Source organism: Lissotriton helveticus, chromosome 2_1 (genome assembly GCF_964261635.1).
Source record: "Lissotriton helveticus chromosome 2_1, aLisHel1.1, whole genome shotgun sequence".
NCBI lineage: Eukaryota > Metazoa > Chordata > Amphibia > Caudata > Salamandridae > Lissotriton > Lissotriton helveticus.
In genome coordinates this window covers 1,023,292,648-1,023,318,956 of record NC_136059.1, presented here as the reverse complement: position 1 = coordinate 1,023,318,956, position 26,309 = coordinate 1,023,292,648, and the positions used below count along the sequence as shown (strand labels likewise).

Genomic DNA, 26,309 nt, shown 5'->3' with positions numbered 1-26,309 from the left:
CTTCATAGAGATGAAACGGGTGAATAATTTGAAGTATGTGTCAGTGGTGGTCTGTGCATTCAGTAAGTGGGTTGAAGCTTACCCTACTAAAGAGAATATAGCTCTGGCGACGGCGAAGGCTCTCTTAAAGGAGTTCTTCCCTCGCTTTGGTTTACACCGTTTGATTTGGAGTGATAACGGCAGCCACTTTAATTCTAAAGTCATCCAGTTGGTGTGCAATGGCCTGCACATTAAGCAAAAGTTTCATGCCGCGAATCACCCTCAGTCAGTAGGTTTGGTTGAGAAGCCCAATGGTACTTTCAAAATAAAAATGGCCAAAATTGAGGAGAGTGACCGGATGCTTTACCATTGGCTTTGCTGTCGACAAGAGTTACAGCCCATTCTAGAATAGGGTTGTCCCCTTATGAAGTTGTTTTCAGTAGACCCGCTAATGTCTAGGGTGTTCCGAGACCCTGTCACTTTTCCGAGATAGACCACCCTTTGTTGATAGATTATTTATGCGATTTGACTAAAAATGTGCATTCTATTTAACAGCAGATTCAAGAGGCCTTGCCATCCACTACAGAGGGAACTGGTGAGGTTCTTTAATTTTGACTCCATCTTACATTTGTCGTCGTTTTGCGTTGCCTTTACACAGGCTGCTCTATTCATGAAGTGTCTCTGCCCTTTGGACTGCAAGGTGTTGAAAACCCCCCTCTGTTCTTGCTTTGAAATCAATCTCAGACACCAGCTGGCCTAACTGCATACAGACATGTCCTGCCATTACTGATTGACCTATAGGTGCTGTAATTGATTTACTTGTGGGTTGGGCAGAAACACGACGTAAGGAGGACGTTCTGGTTATATGATGCCTTGTTCTGAATGTTTTCCTATTGGCTAATATTTTGCAGATCTTGTATGTCCATATTAGGTATTTTGCATGCTACAAAAGCTAGGGCTGCCCCTTACTTTTGTGCTGAGTTTGTAACCATAAGCATATAAAAGGCCTCTGTGTTCTGTACTCTTTAGACTGCCTCATTCAGTTGCGAAGGCTCCTGTGTGACGTGGTCTCACTTAATTAAGTTTAATAAAGATGTCTTTTCATATTTCAGCTTCTGTGCCAAGTTCTTTGTATTAGTGAGACCCCTGAGAATGAAGATTACAGTTCTTCAAATGGCGCCCAACAACGCGGGCCTCATCAGAGAAGTGACTTTCTGAAGGAGTGATCTTGTCAGGAGACTGAAATCTACTGAGGAGGACAGGACGGGACTCTACTACTCTGTGCACAAGGATTCTAGAGATTCTTTGTCTTTGCAGCCCAGTATATTTCTGATCTTCCTGATTTTGATCCTCCACATGATGTCACTCATGACTGAGAATCTTTTTGGCATGAGTATTCTAAAAAAGGACCGTTAGGTCATTTAGAACTTGGCAGTTAGAATTTGGACAACCTTTTGATTGGTAAAAGTAAGGTAGTTTAGTAACGCTTACTGTAGCTTTGGAACTTTGGAATTTGTGTTGGCCAACTTTTTATTTGTATGGATTTGATATGCAAATTGCAATTTGTGAAGACAGGTAATGAGGAGATTTTTCTCTATTTGGTTTTGTTGAACGGTGCACGTACGAAAAGTACATTAAGCACTACTTTGATTATAATATTGTAGATTCTGCAATATTTTTGGCATGCCGGTTTCAAGCTCACATAGAAGAATGTGTTGCTTTATTTGGAAGGTACCATCGTGTGATGTGAAATTAATTAGCCGGCTCTCCTAGAAGGAATACCTAAATAGGTTTAGGTATACAAACATATTTCTTCCTTGGTGATTCTGTATCCCCGGGGAATTAAAATATGGACATAATACATACAAGGATCCTTTGTTCTGTGCAGTTTTATGAATGAAGATATGCAGAGCAATTTTTGGTGTTCTGCTAGCCAAAGCTAGTGAATTGAGTGTATTTTCGCTTCTTGGACATACATCAGTCTGTTGGGCTGTTTTTGCAGTCTTTTGGAACAAAATTGAGAAGCGCTTCTTATAAATATGACTTACAACAAGTATTTACAAATGGTTTGGTTTAAGTACAGTCTGTGGGCTGTCCTTTGTTTCTGTTCTGAGTATTGGTTTGTGGGTTAAATGTGTGTTTAAATGTCTATGTGGTTTTCCCATTAGTGCAATTTCTGTAAGTGAATAGCGATGGCGCTATTCACGAAATAAATGGCTAAAGCGCGCCGTATTGTGTGCCTGAGGGTTTGACCCCTTTCTGTTTATGTCTGAAATGAGCTCAATGTCTGTTCGTGGTTTTTCTTGATGTTTTCAGTCTATTAAGCAAAATGTCTCAATGCTTAAAAACTAAAATTTAAATTCACATTCACTAGGAATAAAAAGAGCCCCCAAAAACGAAATTGGGTGTTTTGCAAAAAATAAATAAACTTACCGCATTTTCCTTAGATACATTGTATTAGATATTAACAGGCAAACAAATCATCTGAATACATTTGATCTTGCTGTATTGTACACACATTTTAAAACTTGAAATGTCTTAGTTTTAGTTTTAAATAGACAGCCACCGTGCTCATGTTACAAACATTGAGAGACAAGCTAAATAAACAGGAATATTTACCAATCTCAGGACTTCGCCCTCAGTTGCACGGGTAAATCTTTGCATTTCAGAATGTTGTTTTAAAAAGGTTCCAAAACTAAGGTTCATTATTTTGTATTATAGGAAGACATTTCAATTAAGGGTTTTCCTCTCTTTAAGCATTTCTGTAAGCATATTCTTGGCTCTGTTGCTAAATAATAATTAACCCATGTAATGAAGAAACATTTAAAAAGAAAGAAACAGTAACAGATGCTGAAACAATAAAGCATGTGCAAGGAAACTAAAAAGTTAACGATTTCTTGAACATTGATTGGCAATCTCAGATAAAGATCAATCAGGGAAATTGGCTTTGCGAGGTCAGTTTCTTACAGTTCATTTCAGAGTAAACCTGGTTAATGTGTACATGAACTGAGGAGGCCAGGCCACCTTGTTCGCCAGCCTACCTTTGCAGGCCTACGTGGCACAGAGCAAAAAAAAAAAAGAATAAATAAAATGAAGTCAGATTCGAGGAATTACAGAACCTTAATATGTGGAATTACCAAAAATGATTGGGTTTATTAAAAATAATTATTAATTAAGCAAAACAATTATTGAAAATAAGTGATACAAAATTCGTTTTTTAATATTCATGAAGCTTAATACTTATACTGTGACCTCCTAGCATTATAATTTAATTTAAGTTATGTTACACTGCATAATGAGGACATTAGCATATAGAATTTCACTTGGCGCAGGCGTGACAAACTCATTTTTCTAAGGAATTACATGAGAGATGTCTAATGTCCAATCTCTGCAATCTGTAAAGAACATTCTGAGGATGATTAATAAGTAATGCAATAGTAGGATCTTTATTTTTAAGTGCTCCAAATATCAAAGTCGAATTTGGGTAAAATGTGGGCATTCTTGCCATTTACAATAGCTTTAAAGTGCTTTAGGCTTCAGTAAATGCATACATTTAGGTATAATACAAATTTGCAGGTTGTTCCCATTTGGGTTTGCTTTTAAATGGCTCAGTGAGCCAATGTGCCCGGTGCAGAGGTTTGAGTTTAATATCAGGGTGGAAGGTTTTAACTTTAGCTGGACCTACTGAGACCTTTATCTATTTAACATAAACAACCACAATTTGCCAGTACTGCAATATTGTTTCTCAAAGCATCATCATGACGAAAAAGAATTAAACTCTTTCATCAGAACAATCACATTTGTTTGAATTAATCATTTTATTTTTCAAAAGTTATTCAAAAATCAATTACTATTTCTATCAAAAAGAACTTGACGTGTTAGATTCACAGGAGAGACAAGGGGAACACACGGGAAAGAAGTTTTGTGTATTTGCTAAAATTGGAACATTCTTACACTCATACATGAACTTCAACATTCATACTCATATATACAATTTTCTATGATCAGGAATACAGTGATTAAAGAAGGGCAAACATGAAAGGAGGGAGTTGAAAAAAGTGTTCACAAACAAAGTGTCAAAAAACAGAAGGGCAAAGCATTTAGAATTCAATTTATAATTTTACACAATAGGCCATCCAAAAGATGAATCAATATTTTCAAAAATAATTTGTTCTCTATATTCAATGATTGGCCTAACACAATGCTTTATCTATTTAAGGTTGATGAAATAAGTACCATTGCAACAAGCATTTGTTCTCAATACATTAAAGAACTTAATTCCAAAGGGAAAATATGACAAAAGGGTTTATTTGAAAGTTCCAACATCATGCTAAATGCTCTGCAGAAATGATACATTTGTATCTCTGCTCTAAAAAATAATGTCCGCTAGTTGCTTGTATTTGACAAAAAAATGTGGTATTGCATTAAGTCTTAGACAGAAAATAAGACAAAGCTCTTTATTAAAATGTTGACGGCTACATGCCTAAGCGAGAACGATTTGCCAATTAAGAATTATTTTTCACAGTGGAAATTGTGGCACAAAGCTAACATGGAGTGTCAGTGAAACAATTTTACTTTTAGTTTAATGTTGCAAGCTGACTGACAAGATGGTAACAGTTAAGTAATAAAGGATATTTGTTTGTTATGAGAAATGTCTCTCTTTTGTGTGTTGTGTATTTTTTTTTGCTTCTGCCCACAGATCATTCATGGATTGTTCTGGGCGATTTTAAGGCTGACAAGACACGTGAGTTTGGTTGGTTGAAAAGAGATGTTTTTTTGCGTAACTCCTTTGGAAAGGAATGTTCATGTGATTTTCATGTTTGTGCATTTGGTCCTATCATGAATTGTTCTTGCTGGTCCTGTATGTCAGAAGTGACACAGTAGAGTGTATTGACAGCCGATCACAACTGACTAGTGACCAGCTGTCAAAAGGAGGGTAAGGAAAGTAAAAGAAAGTGTGAGGAAAGTAAAAGAAAGTGCGTAAAAGAAAGTGTAATTTTGATTTTAAGCCTGACAAATTAAGCAGGCCTGAATATTGGGTTTTGGGCTGCAGGTTCACAGTGCATAAAGTTGATGAAATGGTGTTGTGTGTCACCGCTTATTTACATATGCTATTTGTACTTTGTCTATGCTTTTTGTGCTTGATATAAAGCGCGTATATCTGATGGCTTGGCATGTGTGTGTTTTATTTTCTTTTTTCTTTTATGTATGTTTTTGTTTTATGTTGCTGCTTTAGATACTATTACAAGTTCACCTGTGTTGTGAAGGGTTCTACATGACGATGTATATCGCTGCACAACAGTTGGGTGAATTTGCGCTGATACTAAATTTCACAGATATGATTTTTTATGCTGTGAACAAGACAGACAACACTTCACCAGTGTATGTCAAATTTGGCTATATAGTATTGAAGTAAAATAAAAGAGATATACAGGATCAAAGTGTGTCACCTGCTGTTAGTCACGCTACTGCCCCCCATCCCTTAAGGAACAGGCAGCCCTAGATTTATGTATCCTGATTGGACGTAAGGATAAATTATAGATCTGTGACTCTTGTACATGGTGACCTAATTTCTATATTACATTAGTCAGTTGTGTTCTGCTTCCTAAGTAGTGTATGGCTTTGTACCATAAAGGAAACAAGGTTTCATTTTTCCCTGAAGAAGGAACTGGAACATTAGCTGAGATTACCGTATATGGTGTAGCAGCCAGCGGTAGAGTTAACATTTGTGAACTATTTTTGATTTTTGTTCACCCAAGTAATTCCTTGTTCTTCCTATAGATTTTTCTTTTGTTACCTCTCCCCTGATTGATGTTGCATCGTGCCTAGTTATTGGGGATTTTAGCTGTGTCCTAGTCCCATTTCTCTTTTCCATATTCCTTTCACCAGTTAGCCCTTTTATTATTTTTGTAATGTTCAGGTTCACACTTCCAGATTGCAGTAATGTACCAGAGACACCCATATTATGTATAATTCCATTTTGTATGACCAGACTGGTTTTCAAGAATTTTCTTTAGGCCTACTCCAATGTTTTCCAGTCTGACCGTCATGGTAGTGATGGGCTGGTTAACTGACTCAATACCATAGTAAGATACGTTTTCCACCTCAATAGGAGACACCTTACGTTTTTTTTTTAATATGACAAATTCAATGCCTATTCTAATTTGGTTTTTAGTTCCTTTTTTTCTGCTGCTTTAATTTTTGGTGGATCAGATATGTTCTAAATGATGGAAATACAAGGACTCTCTAGTTCTTGTTTTTTTGTTTCCACATTTTGATCATTAGCTTTTGTATTGCATAGTCCACCTGATGCACAATTATTAAAGGGAGGTATCTACATGTCCCTGATAATCTGTATTATGTGATTTCTCTTTTGAGGTGTTTGAGATAAGGAATTTAGGAACACCTATATGTAATCATTGAGAGAAAAAAATGTGTTTACCCCATTAGACGATGCCACCATATGTGAGGACATCCATTCAGATAGAATTCCCATGTCGCTATCTACCCTTAGATGGTAGAGGATATGCTCTCACATGGAAACCAATTGAAGAGGCTAGAGGCACTGTTTTGCCTACTGCCTTTGTCTTTGTATTGCCTTTGAGAATGACAGTGTATTCTAGACCAGAAATGTCCCATGAAGTATGGCCACTCCTTTAAAGATTGCAGGCCACATGCTTGCAGTCCCCTTGTTATACAATGAACTGTTTTTGTACTTAATTGAAGGAAACTAACAACTGTGTCACATTTTCTACGTCACTAGGTTCTGCGGGGTTAAGTCATAATAACCTGCGGAACTCACCCACAATCCCATCAGTGACAGCTATAGATGAAAAGTCCCAGCACCCAGAAAAGAAGCAAGGCTGAATAGCGATCGCCAGCGCGCCATCAATGGTATCTCTAAAGCATCGCACTTGCTCCATCAGACGGCATTGGGCATCACAGAACCAGAATTTCAGTGCAAAAGAGTGAAAGAGAAGGATTCTTGTTGTTTTGAGGCTTCAGTTTTCCACCTGTCATGTGCTGGTAACCTCTGACAGTGTGCAGTCCCTTGAGCCCCTTGGCCTGAGTTTTGGCCACACACCCCCTTTTCCTTTGCTCCAACGGAAGTGCAGTGCACCGGGGGATCCAGGATTGGCAAAAGGCACTACATTGTGGTACCTATGATTAAATGAAAGAGCAGCCCGAGCATCCTCTGACACTGAATAGAGAGTGTTGGAGCCTGAAAGTGTTGCTGAGTGTGACAGTCTGTTGCTCTTTCCCGATTAATAGTACTTGGGTCTGCATGAGATGATCTGTGCCCATGACTAACGAAGAGCACAATATCTGTAGTGCCTGCAGCACCAGATATATATTGGTGCACTGCATTGAGACATTGAGACTTTCAAGTGAGCTGTGAGTGTTTGCCAGGAAGGCACTCCAACGGATACTGAGAAGTACCATTTTCATGAAAGGCCTGAATGAAGAGGCCCATGCGGAAGAAAACAACAGAAGCAGATTTGATGGACAATAGAAGCCTGCCAGAGAGGCTTGGACGGACTGGGTATTTCCCGTGCGATTGCATAGAATGGGTGTTTGGAGACTGATTCTTATTGTTTTACTGGCATTGTCAATAGTCACTGAAATAACTAGGAGCCCTGAATGTTTGCAAAATAATTTTAGGATTTGCCTGTGTAATGGCAAAAGGAGGGACTGAGGTTCTTTAATTTTGACTCCATCTTACATTTGTCGTCGTTTTGCGTTGCCTTTACACAGGCTGCTCTATTCATGAAGTGTCTCTGCCCTTTGGACTGCAAGGTGTTGAAAACCCCTCTCTGTCCTTGCTTTGAAATCAATCTCAGACACAAGCTGGCCTAACTGCATACAGACATGTCCTGCCATTACTGATTGACCTATAGGTGCTGTAATTGATTTACTTGTGGGTTGGGCTGAAACACGACGTAAGGAGGACGTTCTGGTTATATGATGCCTTGTTCTGAATGTTTTCCTATTGGCTAATATTTTGCAGATCTTGTATGTCCATATTAGGTATTTTGCATGCTTGCAAAAGCTAGGACTGCCCCTTACTTTTGTGCTGAGTTTGTAACCCTAAGCATATAAAAGGCCTCTGTGTTCTGTACTCTTTAGACTGCCTCATTCAGTTGCGAAGGCTCCTGTGTGACGTAGTCTTACTTAATTAAGTTTAATAAAGATGTCTTTTCATATTTCAGCTTCTGTGCCAAGTTCTTTGTATTAGTGAGACCCCTGAGAATGAAGATTACAGTTCTTCACTGGGCCACGACCTCCAGCCTGGGGATTATATCTTGGTCCACTACTTTCAGTGCAAACACAGCCTAGAGCCCAGGTGGAAGGTGCAGTTCCAGATCCTCCTTGCCACCAGCACAGCCGTGAAGGTGGACGGTCGGAAGAATTTGATTCATTCAACGCACTGCAAGAAGGTGCCGCTCCCTCTGCCCTATTGTCAATGGAGACTCGAGGGCATTGGGGATTCCGAGATGGAGAAGGTTTCCCGTTTCATTCCTTTCTCCAATGCCAGAGTAACATGGGCACCTTCTAAAGAGGAGAGCAATGCAGTTCTGAATGAGGTAGTGCCCCCGGAGATTAAGGTTGGCCAAGAGCTTCCGTTAGCTGGCCTATCTGTGGTCTGAGTCAGTCAATCCCACTCAAAGTGAGCCTTTGTTTCTTGATCCCTCTGTTCCTGGAGTTGTTAGGGACAATTTGCGTCCTCGACTGAGGGACAGTGCACCAAAGAAAAAGTCAGATTAGTAGGGATGGACTTCATGGATTAAGAGTAGGGACGATAGAGTAGGGATAGGGAGATTGGTGCATTGTCTGATACACTGGACAGGATAGATTTGGGGTGTTCTTCCCAGGAGGGCAGGTACCCTATCCTGAGGGAAGTGGATTTTGCTCATTAAGGGCTGCAATAGCTCCAACGAGAAGTGCTCAATTGCACCACCGTGGATGAACAATAGGAGCCTGCCAGCGAGGCTCAAAGGAGAAGAAAAACGGACGCTGGAAAGATGATTGTTTCATTGGTTTCATTGAAGTTATCCTAATTGTATGTTTTCGTTCTGCTAGCATGCATCTTTTTGGCAGGCCAATGATTGATGAGGCACTGCCATTGGGTCCTGTTGTTTTGTCACAATCGTTATGGTTCAAACAATGGAGAGTGATATTCCTTGCTGGTGATGATCTTTTGTGGGATTCTCTGGGTGCTAGAGTATGTCTGTAATTCCCCTACTCCAATACATGATATCCCTTTCACACCAAGACAGAAGAGCATGCTTTCTAATAAAGTTTTTTTGGACACTCATAAGAGATTTTTGAGAAATGGTGTCACTTGTTATCCCACTGAATCTGTGACTAGCATATGTCTCTGATAAATTACACGTATTCTAAGCCGACAAATTTTGTTGAGATAAAAGGGGGGTTTGGATTTGGCTACGCAGGGCCATGCTTGTATCATCGTAAGCCCACAGGAACAGGTTACCCCGGCTGTGACAGTAGTACGTTTTGTGATAACTTCTATTTAGAAGAGCAAAATATATTACGTTGGTGGGTTGGCATTTCAAAGAAGTGACGGTTCCCCGAAAAGCTGGCTATTCCTGCTTGTTGCCCCATCATAAATAGTACTGATACCATATTGTATATCAATTGTTCAGGGGTGGTCATACCCAAAGAGACTTTCCCTTTGAAAGATTCGGAAGGTTCTACCACAATTACAGGTAATTCTCGCTATTCCGCTGTGAACTATGACTGGACGATTTATGCCCATCCCGGGTTCTTCTTTTTAACTAATGGAACATATTCAAATATCCATAATGGCACCAATGATGTAGCTCTTGGGATTTTATTGCCACTGGGGGTCCCCTGTAAATATACCCACCGACAGGTAAAATGGGTGAAGTGAACACCGACAAAATAATTTTGCAAAGGAATACCAGATATTGAGATAAACAGTAATAGAAATGGTATTGCTTTTGGTTATATCCTGTCAGCTATCTTCACGTTGGGGGAATGGCCATGTGTAGGACTGAAAAGGCCCAGGAATGCTTTGGCTGTAAGTTGCAGATATTGTCCAATACCAAAGTAGCAGCATTATGTGACATCACCATTTAGTTAGAGAGTATGAGGTTCTATTCTGAACAAACTAGATATGCAGTTGATTTTATTTTAGCAAAAAATGGTGGTGCATGCACAGTTATTGGCGATCAGTGAGTAGTGGGAATAACTAATAAGGAAAAGAATATTGCTAAGCATATCTTGGACATTATTGACAATGTCAAAGGCATGGAACATGGTAATTGGAGTTGGTCCCTTTTTGGAACATGGGGTTGGTTAATAGAAAAAGCACTATATCTCGTTGCCATATTAATACTTTGCTGTGTCCTTATTCAATCGCTTCCAATGTGCTGCACATATTGTATGTCTGTGTTAACTCAAAAGGGGAAGATATCAATTCATGACACCAATGCCGCCATAATGTTGCAGAAAGAAATAGATGAAATGATGGTCATTGATGAGGGTATCTTCGAAACATCCTCTCTTCTTTCAGATCACCTTCCTACTGTTTACGACATGACATGTGCATTGAAGGGCTATGTGTTTTATTATTCATTTATATTTTGCTTTGGTTTCCAACTGTAGATGTTTAGCTCATGCTAACAGGAGGGTTTGTTAATACTGAAGGGCCCTCATGTCTTTATATCTTAGCTTTTGCGCAACCATCTTGTAATCCGGATGCCATTTTATATTATATTCAAAACTGCTGCTTCGTTATTTTTGAGAAAACGGTCTTTGGTAAGCTTTGTTTCCCAAGGTTGAGCTTTTCTTTCTGTAATTGCCAGTGTTCTTGTAAGCGCATGCCTTTCTCGTTAGATAGAGTCCTTCTCCCACCTGTCTAGTGGTAGGATAGGCCAGACGACCTTGGGCAGGAGATAGCCTGTGCCCGGCAGCAGAATCAAAACGTATGTTCTGTACACCCCATTGTATTATGACACCTGCTCGTGTTTTTCCATAGTAGGCGGGTCTTTGTGGACTCTGCAACGTGCATAATGTAATTGTATGCTTACGGGGTCCAGTCCCTCGACAGCCATCCCAAGAGGCTGGTCAGACTGGCCTCTGCTGCAGTGTAATCAATAAATAATTTGGTTTGTATTCTCTACTGTCTGTCGGACTCTTCATTTGTAGGAAGGCTGAGAAGGTGTCAGTAAGCGACCGGAGTGACCCTTTTCAGGTTACTTCCTGCAGGAGCCGGGTCTGCAAGGGCCTTGACCGGTTGAAGAACATGGTCGCAGGTAAGTCCTGGGGGCTGTGATTAAGCATCTGCCTAATAGCTGGTCTGCACTGTGGTCTCGACTATGTAGGTTTAGGGAAGGGGAATGAGCACAGGAGGTGATAGGCTGGACTCAGGATGAGTGGATGGCGCTGAAAGAGAGAGGCTTGAGCAACATGTAAGGAGCAGTGGGAAGGGTGTGCAGAGAGGGCAGGGAAGGGGTGCAGAGAAAACAGAGATGGCAAAGGTCAGACAGAAAAGCCAGAAGTGCCAGAAAGCCTAATAAAAAAAAAGGTCTAGAGAACAGGCACAAAAATAGGAGAAGGGGTGAGAGAAATGGAACAGAAAAGTTACAGGAAGAGTGAAAAAAACGCAAAGAGTGAGTGAAAGGGCACTAGCAGAAAAGGCTCAAAGAGCAGTAGAGGTCGGTAGTGGGAGTGCTGCCGGGCGGTGACGTGGGAGGGGGATGGGCAGGAATGGGTGTAGTAAACTACGGAATACGGACAAATACAGGTAAGTAAACCTAAAAATAAATAAAACTGATTTCGTTGCGCGCACTGCATTTGGCGATGAAGTGCGCTCAACGAAATTTGTTTTATTTATTTTTATGTTTACTTACCTGTATTTGTCCGTATTCCGTAGTTTACTACCCCCACCCTGCCCCTCCCCTCCTCACGTCACCGCCCGGCAGCACTCCCACTACCGACCGCTACTGTCAGAGTGAGTAAAAAGGAACAAAAAGTTGCAGTAAGAGTGAGAGAAAAGGCAGAGAGAGTGAGAAAACGGCACAAGGAGCAAGTAAAAAGGCACAAAAAGATGCTGAAAGAGTGAGAGAAGCGCCACAAAAAATGAAAGAAAAGACACAGAAAGCAAGAGGAAAGACACAAACAGTCTCATGGAGAGCGAGAGAAAAGACAGATTGGCAGAGGAGAGAGAGAGAGAGAGATAAAGAGAGAGAGAGAGAGAGAGAGAGAGAGAGAGAGAGAGAGAGAGAGAGAGAAAGGCGAGGCAGGCGGGTGCCTCGAGGCACTGAAGCCATGTCCGCAAGGACTTTGGGTTGGACAACTGACCGCAGGTAAGTCCAGGGGAGGACTGACCCTGTGCACTGGCGGGCCAAAAACCTGCCACGTCTTAGACGCTTTGCAGTCGCCCTGTGTGTAAGTATCTTGCGAAGCAACAAGAGCTGGATATAAATGTTTTAAGAAAAACAATGGCGCTACTAGGTGTCACTTCAAGAATACATTTTTCAATAGGCTAAGTAGCCTCAGGCACTTAATGCTATTATGTGAGGATCACGCACAAGACCACCAAAGTTATTCATAGAAAAGTATTTATGACATCTGTTAGTGCATAGAGATAAAAAAATAATAAAAGAAATAGACATAAGTTATAGTGGAATAGTGTGCATAGTGTACTCGGTGAAGCAGACCCACAACAAGGAAGAATATACACAGACTTTTTACAGATATGCAGGTAAATGTGTGTTACTCATCACAAACAACTGCTTGCGCTCAACATTGATAGTCCATTAGCTTTAAGGCGGCGCCATTTTGTTTGTTATAATTGGTCGACCATATTTCGACCTGAAATTGGGGAGACCAGGGTTCATCGGAACCTAATAAGATATGGGGAACAATTTGCATCAAAACAATGGTAAAAGGAAATACACCCTTATGAATTAAAAGAAGAGTACTTTCTCGGGGTAAATAGCAGGGTTGGATTGGGATTGAAAATCGGCCCGGCGCGTAAAAAAAAAAATATCGGCCCACATTTGCATTATCACTCCTCAAATCACTGTTTGGCGTAATCTTATAAAAAAAACTTTAGGAGGCTGGGGTAAAAAAATGCATGCGTTAAGTTTACAGTGGTGAAACAAGTGAGCCACTTCTACTCAGGCCCCCTGCCACCACTTAGTATGTGTACACATTAATGGGCCGGCCAGCGAGACAAAGGGAGTGACACCTCTTGCTAAACGGAGGTAATGAGCGCCCATCTGCCTATAGAAAGGCCACTCAGACACCTACGGGGCCGCTGGCTGATTTCGAACAATAGAGACAGCACGCTAATGGCCCCCCAGACTGCTAAAAAAAGAGGCCCACAGCAGCACTCGGAGACCGGCCCCTCGGGCATTGCCCGAATGCCCGCGTTACCAATCCGACGCTGGTAAATAGTACCACCGAATGAGGAAAGTTGTATGGATAAGTCATCAGTATTTCAGGTCTGTCAATTGCAGGTAAGAATTCTTCACTGTTGGTGATTCGTTTTAAACCGCTTCCTGCGGTGCAAACCATGAGATACTGATTACAGTTTGAGGCATATTTCATCATAGGAATCCTTTCCACACTCTGTAACGTTTTTCTTTTCCACCTAATAAAGGGAGCTTTTGATAAGCCAAATCTGGACATCATAGGTGATCAAGGTGTTAAAATCCTCTCACAGATACCATTAAGTAATTTTAAGTTGTGATACGTTTAAAAACATGAAAAGGATGATGTATAGCTCAGTTTGTTCTATCACCCATCCGCCAATATGTTCCATCCATTGCTTATGCCTCTAAGTCTCAGTGGCTTTCTTCGGAGCAGATATGATCCCTAAATCCTTTTCTGACTGCTTTTGAAATGTTCAACTTTTTTTAAAGTACATTTGATCAATATCAGTCAGGCAAACATTCACACCAACATAGAATTCTATATACTGGCTTAATTTTGGCGAGATACTGTTTCCTAGGACAGCACAGACAAACGAGGAAAGATAATCTCTTATAAGTAATAATCCAATAGTTAAAAAGATGCATAAGTTATGCATTTATATTATAAACATTTTACATCATGTCATGATTTCGTCAAAGCGAAGATCCCCAAACTGTGCCCACATATAATCAACACACAAAAGAGACAACAGATTACACTTACCCCTACTTTGGTTAATATGAACCCATTGATAGGAATGAATCTCCTCTGTAGTGACACATAGTGAATAGACAAATAATTATGTCCAATAGGTATGCAGTCATTGTAATAGTCAGTCCGAATCTATTTCCAGGCTTTCCTGCCAGCAATAGTTTGTTTTATGTATGCCCAGACGTGGGTCCCTTGCTCACTTTGCCACTGAATTCAAGCTAGCCTGGCTGATGACGGCTGATTAGCCAGAAACCGGTCTCAGGATGCTTGTTTACAGTCCAGGGAAGACATGGCTTGGCAGTTCGGGCTGGACTGTTCCCATGAGGCACAGGGTCAGACTGATTTGCATATGGCCATGTCTGAACTGGGGTGGAGGAGTGAGCTAAAGAATGATGATGGATTAAACCCAGATCAGTTGACTGGGGGTGAGTGCTTGCATTGTTCAACGCTTCGTCCATCATCCCCTTTGGTATCGCTTCCCCCTTGCTTCTCCATTAGGAGTCCTCCCCTCTCCTTACTTTGTCAAGGGTGATATTGTGCAGTTTTCACCTAATAACTCCTCCAATCAACCATAATTGGGGTGCAAGGACTACTTTTTAAACGGCCTCTCTCCACACTGAACATGGCCTTGAGACTTCCATGTCTGACATCAGTGTGAACACGTGTAGTGATGTCATTGCTGTAATGCATCACTACGCAACATACCGCACACTCCAAATGCAAACATGTTGTGAAGCTTGGGATTTGTAGTTCTTTATTAGCTTTGCGTTTCCACTGCGCTCACAAAACAATCTGTATGCATAATACTACAAATGTGCTCGGAATCACGGTTTATGATTTTGGAGAAAATTGCTCAATATTATTGGCCCTTTTCCCTCATGAAAAAAGGAACATATCAGTTAGTGTTTTCAATTTCAGAAACTACCTCACAATAATTTTGAATCATAAGTATCAATTTTAGGAGTGATGGTTCACTGCAAGGTACATGCAGTCAGGGAGGAGATGTAGGCTAGGAAAGGCAAACTAATATATAGGATACCGTGCTCCCTACGTCACTGACAGTGACTCCGTAAACTTACTCAAAGTGGGAGATAGTATGTTAGAGGAATGTGTAAAGTCACCATGTCCTAAATCACTCAGTTGAGCCCATGGAATCTCATCCTTTTATCCTCCCAGTAGATCCACTTGTGTGTCCTTACAAATTGAACCTTCCCACCAGTGGCCCCACCTCCCATGTCAGTCAGTTTCTCAATTATGACGCATTCAACTTGGTTCTCAGTAAGACCCTTTCTGAATTATTATCATTGGTCATTCGTGTAGTGTTGCGCTATACATTAACTTATACTTATGATCATTAAGATCCCGTTATTGGAACTGCAGTTGGTGTGTTTCTTTAGTACGCTGTAGGTAGGCCTAGATCAAGTTCTTTGACCACTTTTGTAGAGGGACACACTGCATTTCCCGCAGGGATAGTGGCCCGTCACCGGTGGGAAGCCCCAAAGTGTAGTGACAGGTTGAGTTGGAATTTGATGGCTTTGGTTGAGTGTGTACTAGAACTGACTAATATAATGACTGCAGACCTATTGGGTATAACCCTTTGTCAATACACAGTGTGGGACTTCACAGAGTGCTGCCTCCGACCCAACAAGGGGCCTGTAATACCCAGAGTCGGGGTCGGTGTAGTCTTTTGCCAAATATGTATGTTGATTATAAGGGTGCAGAGTTTGCAGTGCATTGCGCGTTCTTAATATGCATCTACTTGTTAGATTATAGCACGAAATGAGGTAGTAGCTCCCTATATTAGGTAGACCCACTCTGACAAAGAAAACTGTCCAGAGTGCACACAGGATTCCTATTATGACGAATGCTGCAAAAGTGTGGGTGAGGTTTACGTGTCCAAAGAATAGTGTAATTAGGACTACATAACAACCCGGGTTTCCCGCATTCTATGTGATGCAGTGATATACAAGGAGGCCGTGCGGTTAACTCCCCTCTTCTCTCTCCCTCATTGTTTTTGTGTGTATTTTGCTTACCATCGCCACATTCCAGTTGAATGCATTTGCCGCTTTCGAGGTAGTATCCTTCCGAGCACCGGGTGCACCTGTCAGTGTCGCTGCACGCTTTACAGTTCTCTGAGCACGGTGTGCAGGTGCTGCGCGCTGCGAAGTACCCCGGGGGGCATGCGTCCCTGCACTCCCCGGCATAGAGGAATAGCTTCCTCCCAGTCTTATCTAAGAAGCAAAGAAAACAATTATTGTGAGGATGAATATCCATGGGAAAATACATTTCTGATACGTGATAGAAGATCGCATCTGTACTTTAAAAGAAAAAAATCAAATACAATTAAAGCGCCTTGCCAACACAGCCTAAAGCCCCATATATTGGACACCACCCGCTGGAGCTCTTCGGTTGCAACAGAAGTAGGAACCAACCATATGAAGCAAGGAATAGGAATCAAAAATACAATATGCGGGTCCTGGAAGTCATGCAAGCCAGGGTCTAAATGTATACACGTGCAAATAATCTAGACTGGAAAGTTGTCATTCCAACCCTCAAGTTGCACCCACTTTCTTGTGAAAGTCTGAACAAGGCATATTGGGAGAGTGCCCAACATAAGCCCTTGTAAGGTGAAGGTGTGACTGACATTCAAAGTTATACAGCTAGCACATCTTTAAATCTCTGAACTACAGAATTTAAGTTCGGTGTTTGGGGTGTCCGGATGTATGCTTCAGGAGCGTACACAGAAAACTGCAGACTACCTCTCAAAAATTGCTGGATGATTAATCCAGCAATTGCTTAATGTTAAAAGTTGGGTTTTTGTTTGAGGTGGGAGGAAGCCCCACTCAGGCAACAACCATAGTCCGAACTGCAGTTTCAGGTGTTTACACCGCACTACCATTACAACGCTGGTTTTACAACGCAAGTCGTTACCACGACTTGCGCTGGAGGGCGCTCTAGGCTAAGGAATAGTAGATGAACTATTCCAACACCTTCCTACTGTACGTGGGCTGGTGTTGGAATAGTAAATCTTACTATTCCTAAGTCCAGCACCCTACAGCGCAAGTCGTGGTAACGACTTGCGTTGTAAAACCAGCATTGTAATGGTAGTGCGGTGTAAACACTGAGTTGTATTGACATACAACCCCTGGGACCGGTTTCCGGGTAACACCCCTCATCAGCGAGGCTAGCTTGAATCCAGTGGCAAAGTGAGCAAGGGAGCCACGTCTGGGCATACCCTGCCAACTTAGGGCGAACAAAGCAAACACAAGGAGATGATGGACGGAGCACTGAAACCTTTCAGACACTCACCCCAGTCATAGATCTGGGTTGAATCCATCATCGTTCTTTAGCTCACTTTGCCACCTCAGTTCAGACCCAGCTATATGCAAATAAGTCTTGACCCTGTGCCTCATGGGAACAGTTTAGCCCAAACAGGGAAAACCCCTCATCACCAGGATGCTTGTTTCCGGTCCAGGGAAGACATGGTTTGACATTTCGGCTGGACTGTTCCCATGAGGCACAGGGCCAAGACTGATTTGCATATAGCTGTGTCTGAACTGGGGTGACGAAGTGAGCTAAAGAATGATGATAGATTCAACCCAGATCTGTGACTGAGGGTGAGTGTCTGAAAAGTTTCAGCGCTCCGTCCATCATCTCCTTGTGTTTGCTTTGTTCGCCCTAAGTTGGCAGGGTATGCCCAGACATGGGTCCCCTACTCACTTTGCCACTGGATTCAAGCTAGCCTGGCTGAAGAGGGGTGTTACCCTGAAAATGGTCCCAGTATGCTTGATTTCGGTCCAGGGAAGACATGGCTAGACATTTCATGCTAGACTGTTTCCATGAGGCACATGGCCAAGACTGATTTGCATATAGCTGTGTCTGAATTGGGATGGCGAAGTGAATTAAAGAACGAAGATGGGTTCAACCCAGATCTGTGACTGTGGGTGTGTGTCTGAAAAGTTTCAGCGCTCCATCCATCATCTCCTTGAGTTTGCTTTGTTCGCCCTAAGTTGGCAGGGTAAGCGCAGAGGTGGGTCTCTTGTTCACTTTGGCACTGGATTCAAGCTAGCCTGGCTGAAGAGGGGTGTTACCCTGAAAATAGTCCCAGTATGCTTGATTTCGGTCCAGGGAAGACATGGCTTGACAGTTCATGCTGGACTGTTTCCATGAGGCACATGGTCAAGACTGATTTGCATATAGCTGTGTCTGAATTGGGATGGCGAAGTGAACTAAAGAATGATGATGGATTCAACCCAGATCTGTGACTGGGGGTGAGTGTCTGAAAAGTTTCAGCGCTCTGTCCATCATCTTCTTGTGTTTGCTTTGTCATATGAAACATCCATGTGCCACATGTGGGGGTCCCCTAGCTTAGCAGAATTCTAGCACCTTGCTGATTTTGCCTCTACCCTGATCCAGAAGTTTGGAGACATCATTGATGGTACTTGTTTTTGTCTTTTGTGCCTGTGGGCCCACCCTCAAACACGTTTCTGAGGCTCAAACTCCCGAGTGACTCTTCAGTATCATGAGTTGTTCCTCCTGGATGTGGTACCTTTGACTAGGTGTCATTAGCACCTTTAGGTAATGGTATATCTATGCTTCAAGAATTTTAAGTATTCATCGTACTGAGAATACATATGTAGTTGTTGCACTGAAAGTATCACACTAAAACACAGCAGCTAGGGTTGGGTAATGGCCAGGTGAAGGATATGTCAGTCCATAGGGACTCCAAATCTTTTCTGTTTGAAAGCTTTGGATAAGTGACTCTCTAAACCTGGAATGAAACAAGGTATTTTAAAAAAGATCTACAGCTCTCGACCTTGAACAGAATGACCTTCATGATGGTGCCATTCAGTTGAACAGTCAGCCATCCATTTACTTTTTGAAGATAAAATCCAAGATCGTCAAAGGAACCTGGAATATTTATAATCTCAGTGTAGAAAGGCACATCATCTGCTCAACCTGAAAAATTCGCCAGAAGAGTTAGCACAGTGAAAGCTCATGATGGATACCATACAGTTTCACTACCTTTTGGGAAAGTTGGCTAAGGTAAGTCAATAAGAGTGATTGAACAGGATGTGCCTAAAGACATTTTTCAAGTTGGAATCTTATCATTGTTGGGAGCAGGACCAGAAGAACATTTTGATCCACAGTATCAAATGTCATGGACACGTTGAGAAGAACCAAGATGAATGCAAGACCTTCATTAGCTATCTACAATTGCTCTGTAAAAGTTCCTAAAAGGGGGGCTTAGTACCCTATTGAGCTGCTCTTTCTTTAAAAATATATTTTTTCAAAAAGATGTTATCTTTATAAAGGTTTTTAACAAAGTCATTGGTGGAAAGGGCAAGCACACACTTAATTATGATGTTTTCAGCAACCTTAATAAATCCAGGACATGGCTATTTTTTAGAAAGCTGCCTCCCTACAAAATACCCAGTTAGAATGTCCTACAGCTCTGCTAAAATACGGTGAACGGTCAAAATATCGACTTCAAAATATCGACTGGACATAATATCGAGTTTTAAATATCGAATGGACAAAATATCGACTGGACAGAATATAGACATCAAAAATATCGTTTTTAAGGTAAGTAAAGTAATATCGACTGTTAAAAATATAGACAGTTAAAATATCGAAGTATATAATATAGGTTATTAAAATTATCGAATTTTTAATAATATTGAATTTTTATAGTGGTTTTTATGTTATTATATGTGTGAAAATTGTGTATTTATGTTATAAATAATTATAATTAATGACATTTTTATTTTTAAATGTTTGCGTTAAGTAATTCTGTGGCGGGTTGTGGGTTTATAGGGGAATAGGGTGGGAAGTAATTTAATTATAATTATTTAAATATGTAAATTTATTTATTGTTATTAATTTTTAATTATCTGTTAATTCATTTATATTTGGTAATTAATTACATTTTAATTGGCAATTAAATTAAATTAATTGATTAATTGTTAATTATGTTAATTTTCCTAATTTATTTTCTGTAGCGGGTTGTGGGTTTATAGGGGAATTGGGTGGGAAGTAATTTATTTATAATTAATTAAATATGCAATAATATTTATTGGTATTGTTGTAGAATTGTTAATTAATTTTTTATGGGTAATTAATTAAATTAGAATTGCTAATTAATTTTATTTAATTGATTAATTGTTAATTATGTTAATTTAATAATTTATTTTCTGTAGTGGGTTGTGGGTTTATAGGGGAATAGGATGGGAAGTAATTTATTTATAAATAATTAAATAAATCAATTTACTTTATTGTATTTAATTTGAATTTATTGTAAACTAATTTTTAAATGTTAAATTATTAATTGTTAATTTGTAATTAATTTGTATTAATAGTTAAATAATTGTAATAATTAAATTTAATTTGTAATTTTAATTGATTATTATATTATATTATATTTGTAATTACTTTTAATTAATTTTTGATAGATATTAATTTATATTTATTGAAATAATATATGAAGTATTTAATTTCCCTACTGTTGCACTCTCTGGAGTGGGAATAGTAATTTTTACCCCTACGCTATCCAATGCTTTCCCTACTGTTGCACTCTTTGGAGTGGGAATAGTCAGTCAGTCATAAGCTTTTATTCGATATACAGAGATATCTTATAAGCACATTTATAATACAATCATACAATGTACAAAAAAAATCATTGCCACAAGAAGTCAGTGTGAATGTTTAAAAGAGATAAAAGGATATAAAAGGCCATTTATAAATTAGCTAAAAGAGAATTAAACAGCTACTGACAATCTCTTACATCGAATGAGCCAAAACTGCTTTAAAAATTTAGCTATTCCGCATACAATGGGGGGGGAAGTGTCCGTGCTTAGGATACGCAAGGCTACTGAATGACTGCGTGTGCCCATATTTCGGCAGAGTGGTTTCAGCCAAAAGCTCCTAGGCCTTGCGTAATCCGGGCATTCAAATAAAACGTGCGCAATGGACTCAACCTTACTTGGGCAACATGCACAGTTGGGGGAAGTACGGGCCGCTAATGACCATTTCGATACCAAAGCACCTAGCGGGAGAGAACCAACTCTAAATTTAAAATAAAGAGATCGGTCAAAGGGGAGAGTGATCAAGTCCAAGTAGGGTTCAACGGCCACAGTGTCTTTAATTTGTAAAAAGGCGGCAGTGGACCTGCAATGATTGGAGCTTGTGATTAGACGCTCAGCAGTCCATTTCCAGTAAAGCGCCTTGACAACTTCTTTTGGGGGGGCTGAACGGGATGACCAGCAGTCTCCTAGTCCGATATTCTCCAAAAGTTTTTTGGTGTCATTTAACCATCTTATCTTAGCCCAACCCCCCTGGCTCATTATGTCTCCCAGGGCATCAGCATAGGATTTTAAATCTTCGCTCCTCCAAATCCTTGTCCACAACAGGAGCGGGTGAAGCTGAGCTTGATCTTTGATGTTTCTACATCCCATGTCCATCCTCACTGGTACTGATGGTGTGCTCAGAGGAACAGAGATGAAGGATTTTAAAAGCTTGCTTTCTGCTGTGACTAGGGCATCCAGTCGGCAGTGGCCCCACAGTTCAGCCCCGTACAAGGCTGAAGTCGCTACTTTGGCCTTGTAGATGTCAAGTACTGGGGTGAGTGATCTCCTAGTTGAGGCTCTGTATTCCCTCATGAGAGCTCCTCCTACTCTCCTATGGTTAAGAACCATTTTTTCAATGTGGTTTGCCCAAGTCATCCTGTCCGTAATCCGGATACCAAGGTAGTCGAATTCGGCTACTTTCTCTAGGGGGATAGAGTTGAGTGTAGGTGGGCGGCCCAATTTTCTGGGTGGATTAACAACTAAGTATTTCGTTTTGTCCACATTTATTATTAGTCCTTTAGCACCACAGAACTCCTGGAATCGTGTTAATAGTTTCTGCAGGCCTTGTGGGGTCTTCGAAATCAGGAGCGTGTCATCCGCAAAAAGCAGGGTTGGGATGCGGACACCTCCAAGACAGGGGGCGTCGGCTGGTTCTTGTTGAAGATGTTTTACCACCCCATTCAGATATAGCGAGAAAAGGGTGGGTGCCAAGACGCAGCCCTGTCTTACGCCCCTAGACACTGGTATCTTCTCAGTGAGCTCTCCGTTTTTACCCCAGCGGACCTGTGCAAAGGTGTGGGCATGAAGGCTTATGAGAAGGGACAAGATGTAAGGTGGTAATCCCAACTCAAGAAGGACCCTCCAGAGCTCTTCCCGGGGAACTAGGTCAAAGGCAGTCTTCAGATCTATAAAGGCTAAGTAAAGACTACCCTTGCCTAGTTCCACCACCTTCCACCCCAAAAGGGACAGCCTAAACACCTGCTCTATAGTCCCCATACCGGCCCGGAAACCTGCCTGAAAGTCTGATAGGATTTTATTCTCCTCCACCCAATGGAGAATCCTACCAAGGATAGCTTTACCAGCTATCTTTTGGGTGGAGTCTATCAGACTTATGGGGCGATAGTTGCCCGGGGTTTCCCTACACCCCTTTTTATAAATAGGGACAACCACCGCACCTTTCCAGGATTCTGGCACTACTCCTCCCCTCATAATATCATTTAGGAGAGCAGCTATGATCCTTCCCCATTCCGCTGGGTAAGCCCTCATGAGATCACCCGGAAGGCCGTCCGGGCCCGGTGCCTTACGTGGTGCTACCCAGCCTATAACCCCCTCAATCTCTAGGGGGGTGAAGAGGTCATAGGGGTGAGGTTCAATTGCCAGTGTGAGGTCCCCCCCAACAGACAGATCCCCATCTGCTGGGAGGTATAAGGACCCAAAGTGTTTTACCCAGTTTTGAGGCGGGATGTTGCAGGGTCTAATGGCTGCGTCGGATTTACTCCGTTTACTTATAAGATTCCAAAAGACCCCTGAATCCCTGTTTTTACTAGCCTGGAGTAGGTCATCCCAGTATTTATCTTCCCACTCCCTTTTAGCCAAATTGAGGGACTTTTTATAGGCCTTCCTTGCTTCCTGGATCACACTTTGGGGTTTAGATTTGACTGCCTCAACTAACTTTGCCTTATGGCCCCTACATGCTTGGGTGTACCACCCCTCAACTGGTTTTTTAGTTCCTGTATTGCCCGGCTTTTTAGAGTACAGGGTAAACACGTTGGTTAAGGCTTCAATCAGGGACACAAATAACCCACACGCTTTACCCACCCCTTCCATGGAGATTCCGAGAGATGTTACCACACGGTTTAGATGGGATTTGATTTCCCCAACCTTTGCCTCGGATAGAACCAGTTTCGCCCATTTAATTCTTCTACCACATGGGGTGACTTCCGATTCATCTAGTGGTACGGGTGCCAGGTTGATATTGGCCCTCCTTAAGGGTTGCCACCATTGCTCCATTTTTAGGGAGAGTGAGTTGTGATCACTTTCTGTCGAAGGGACCACCTGCATGTCCCTTACATAAGACCATAAGCACACGTCTATTAGAATATAATCCAGCCTAGAGGTGTGCCCTGGTCTATTGTAGGTATGGGCACCCCCCCTATCCGAAGAAGTCCTCCCATTCGCTGCCCTTAGGTTAAATTCAAGACTCAGGGAGTATATCTGGAGCGCCACTTCTGTCCACCTTTTGATCGGTGGGATGTCTAGTGCCGGGATCCCCCTCCTAGCATCCTCCTCATCTTGGTCGAGGGAAACGTCCGAGCCCAAGGGCTCGAACGTACAGTTCAAATCACCTGCAACCAAGATGCGTGTCTTATGGGGGGTGTTGTTTAACAGGGTCTCGAGAAGAGCTATTACTGAAGACTTTCTCCCACCCTTTGTCCCCCGTGCATACACATTATAGATATTTAGAACAATTCTTCCCCTTTGATCTATAAGGGTGATATTTTGTATGTCCGGGGAACCTGTAGGAGAGTCCACTACTCTACAGTTTAGCGAAGCTGCGACCCAGATAAGAAGGCCGCCCGAAGGTCGGCCTCTCCCAGATTCCGAGACTCGCGCAGGAGAGGAATAAGAGGAAAATCCCACCCTATGGACCGGCACCAGGCTCCATGTTTCCTGGAAGAGGCACAAAGAGTGCTCATCAACCCATGCAGTAACATCTGGAAGGGCCAGTTTTCCTGCAATCCCTGCGACATTCCAGCTGAAAACCTTAAAGACTAGGTCCGTCACAGCTGGAAGGTCGCTGGGCACCTGGAAGCCCCTATTTGTAGGATTCCTCCTAAATATCCGAGGAGAGCAGGGATCTTGTGGAATTGCTATAGAATCTCCCATTCCACTTTCAAAGTTTGTTTGGGTGGGTGGTGGTGCTACTGGGTCTACTCTGCTCGCTGTTTCCAGTCAGCAGGGGCCAATTGCCCACATTTGATTTTCCCTATTGCCCCCTACAACCCCAACCCAGTTTTGGCCAGAATTAGGGGAACTTACACTTCCTCCATTAGGACTAACAAGATGCCGAGGATAAAAATATGTAAGATCTACTAGTTTAACCCCCGCGGCCCCCATATTTTTGATAGGAGTACAGATGTAAATGTAAATGTAAATGTAGTATACTTGTAAAGCGCACAGCTGCCCCAGCAACGGGGCGTCCCGGCGCTGTATAACTCTGGGGAACCCGTCCTGGCTTTCCCTGTGGGATGGTCCCTTGCTGGGAGTCCCCAAGGTGGAGCCAGGCATCCCCGGAATTGGTGGGGCCGTTGTGGAGATTAGGCAAGCTAATGCCCAGAGTTGCCGAGTGGAACCCCTGATTAGAGTAAGCACCGAAGCGAGAATTATCAAGTCCGCTGACCAAGGTCCACGACACGATGGAAGGTACTACTCTGGGGTCTTGGAAGTTTATGATTACACAATCCCCCTCCTGCATATTTTTCCCTTGCCCCACCCATCCCACTCTACGGACACTTAGGATAATGCCATCCACACCCAGGGGGATTGGCTTATTTGCCTTCAGCCAATGGATACACTTGTTCTTAAGTGATTGATGGTTTTCCATCTGGCCATCCTTTAGGGGAGGCACATTAACCATGACAGCAACAAAGGGTTGACAGTCTGGTGGGAGATTAATCGGGGGGATCCGTCGTGGTGGGTTACTGGGGGCCATTAAAAAAGTAGTTGGGGCAGAATGTTGGGTTACAGACCTAGGGGCTTTCCCTGTCGTTACCCCGCTAAGTTTACTGCTCCCCTCTGTTTTTTGTTGGACTTCCTTTTTACCACTAGTTGTCTGTTGCTGTTTTTGTAGAAGAGGCTTTGACTTATGTTTCTCAGGCTCTGTATGTGTTAAAGGTCCCTTGTGACTAGGGCCTGCTTTAGTATGGGGAGGAGATTTGGGAGTTGGGATTAGTGGACTATTAGGAATAGCTTTATTTTGAGATGTTAGGGGCTTGGGGCCACTATGAGCTGGTAGTTCGTTCCCCTTTGCACCCACGTCCTTATTTCCAATCACTCTAGTTGTTTGTTTGATTGTTGTTTTGAGTGAGTGAAACCCGTCCAGGGTTGACTGCTCTAGTTTATCAATCCTCTCTCCTAGGCCCTTGACTTGTGTTAGTAACGGTTTTAAGAGGGTATATACCTTCTCCAGAGTATTTTCAACTGCCACTAAATCAGTTGTCTTTGAGACTTTGGCTGAGTGTGACACCTTGGGAGGGATCAGTACACCCCCTTCTGTATCTGTTTCGTTCAGCATAGGAGCACCCCTTGTAATGTTCGTACTAGATACAGGAGACTTCCTTACTCTTTGGTAGAGGGCGGCCTGTCTCACTAGCCTACCCTTCTTGCGTTTGCGCAATTTTTTACCTACGGGGAGTAACACCTGCCTAATATCAGGAGTCACGGTGATAGGAGAAGGCCCAACTAACTTCCCGTCTGATGTAACTATGGGGGGTGCAAGCGATTTTGGGGACTCAGGATCTCTGACGACATCACTTGTCGGGATAGGTGGTGATGATGTGGACAGGTTACTAGGGTCACCGTCTTCCATTGTAACTATAGGTAAAAGAGCGGCCAGATTTTCCAGTCTATCTATGTTTTGCTCTATACCAGACGAATGGGGGGGTTCTGAAGAAACACCAACCACACTAGGGGGGGTACCCGCTTGAACCCGGACAATGGCAGGTGTGAGCGACTGTGCAACTTCCCCCAAGGATGAACGTCTTGAGGGGAGGTATACTTCAGATAGACGCCGCTCAGACATGGCGA

General features: G+C 42.2%; 1 protein-coding gene across 1 annotated transcript in view; it reads right to left on the bottom strand.

Annotated features, from left to right (window-relative positions):
• The window catches only part of PCSK5 (proprotein convertase subtilisin/kexin type 5), a 1,700,773-nt gene that overhangs the window by 215,841 nt on the left and 1,458,623 nt on the right, over nt 1–26,309 (bottom strand). Inside the window, exon 23 of the mRNA XM_078675787.1 lies at nt 16,191–16,388. Within this exon, the coding sequence (XP_078531913.1) occupies nt 16,191–16,388 (198 nt within the window). The remainder of the gene's footprint in view (nt 1–16,190; nt 16,389–26,309) is intronic.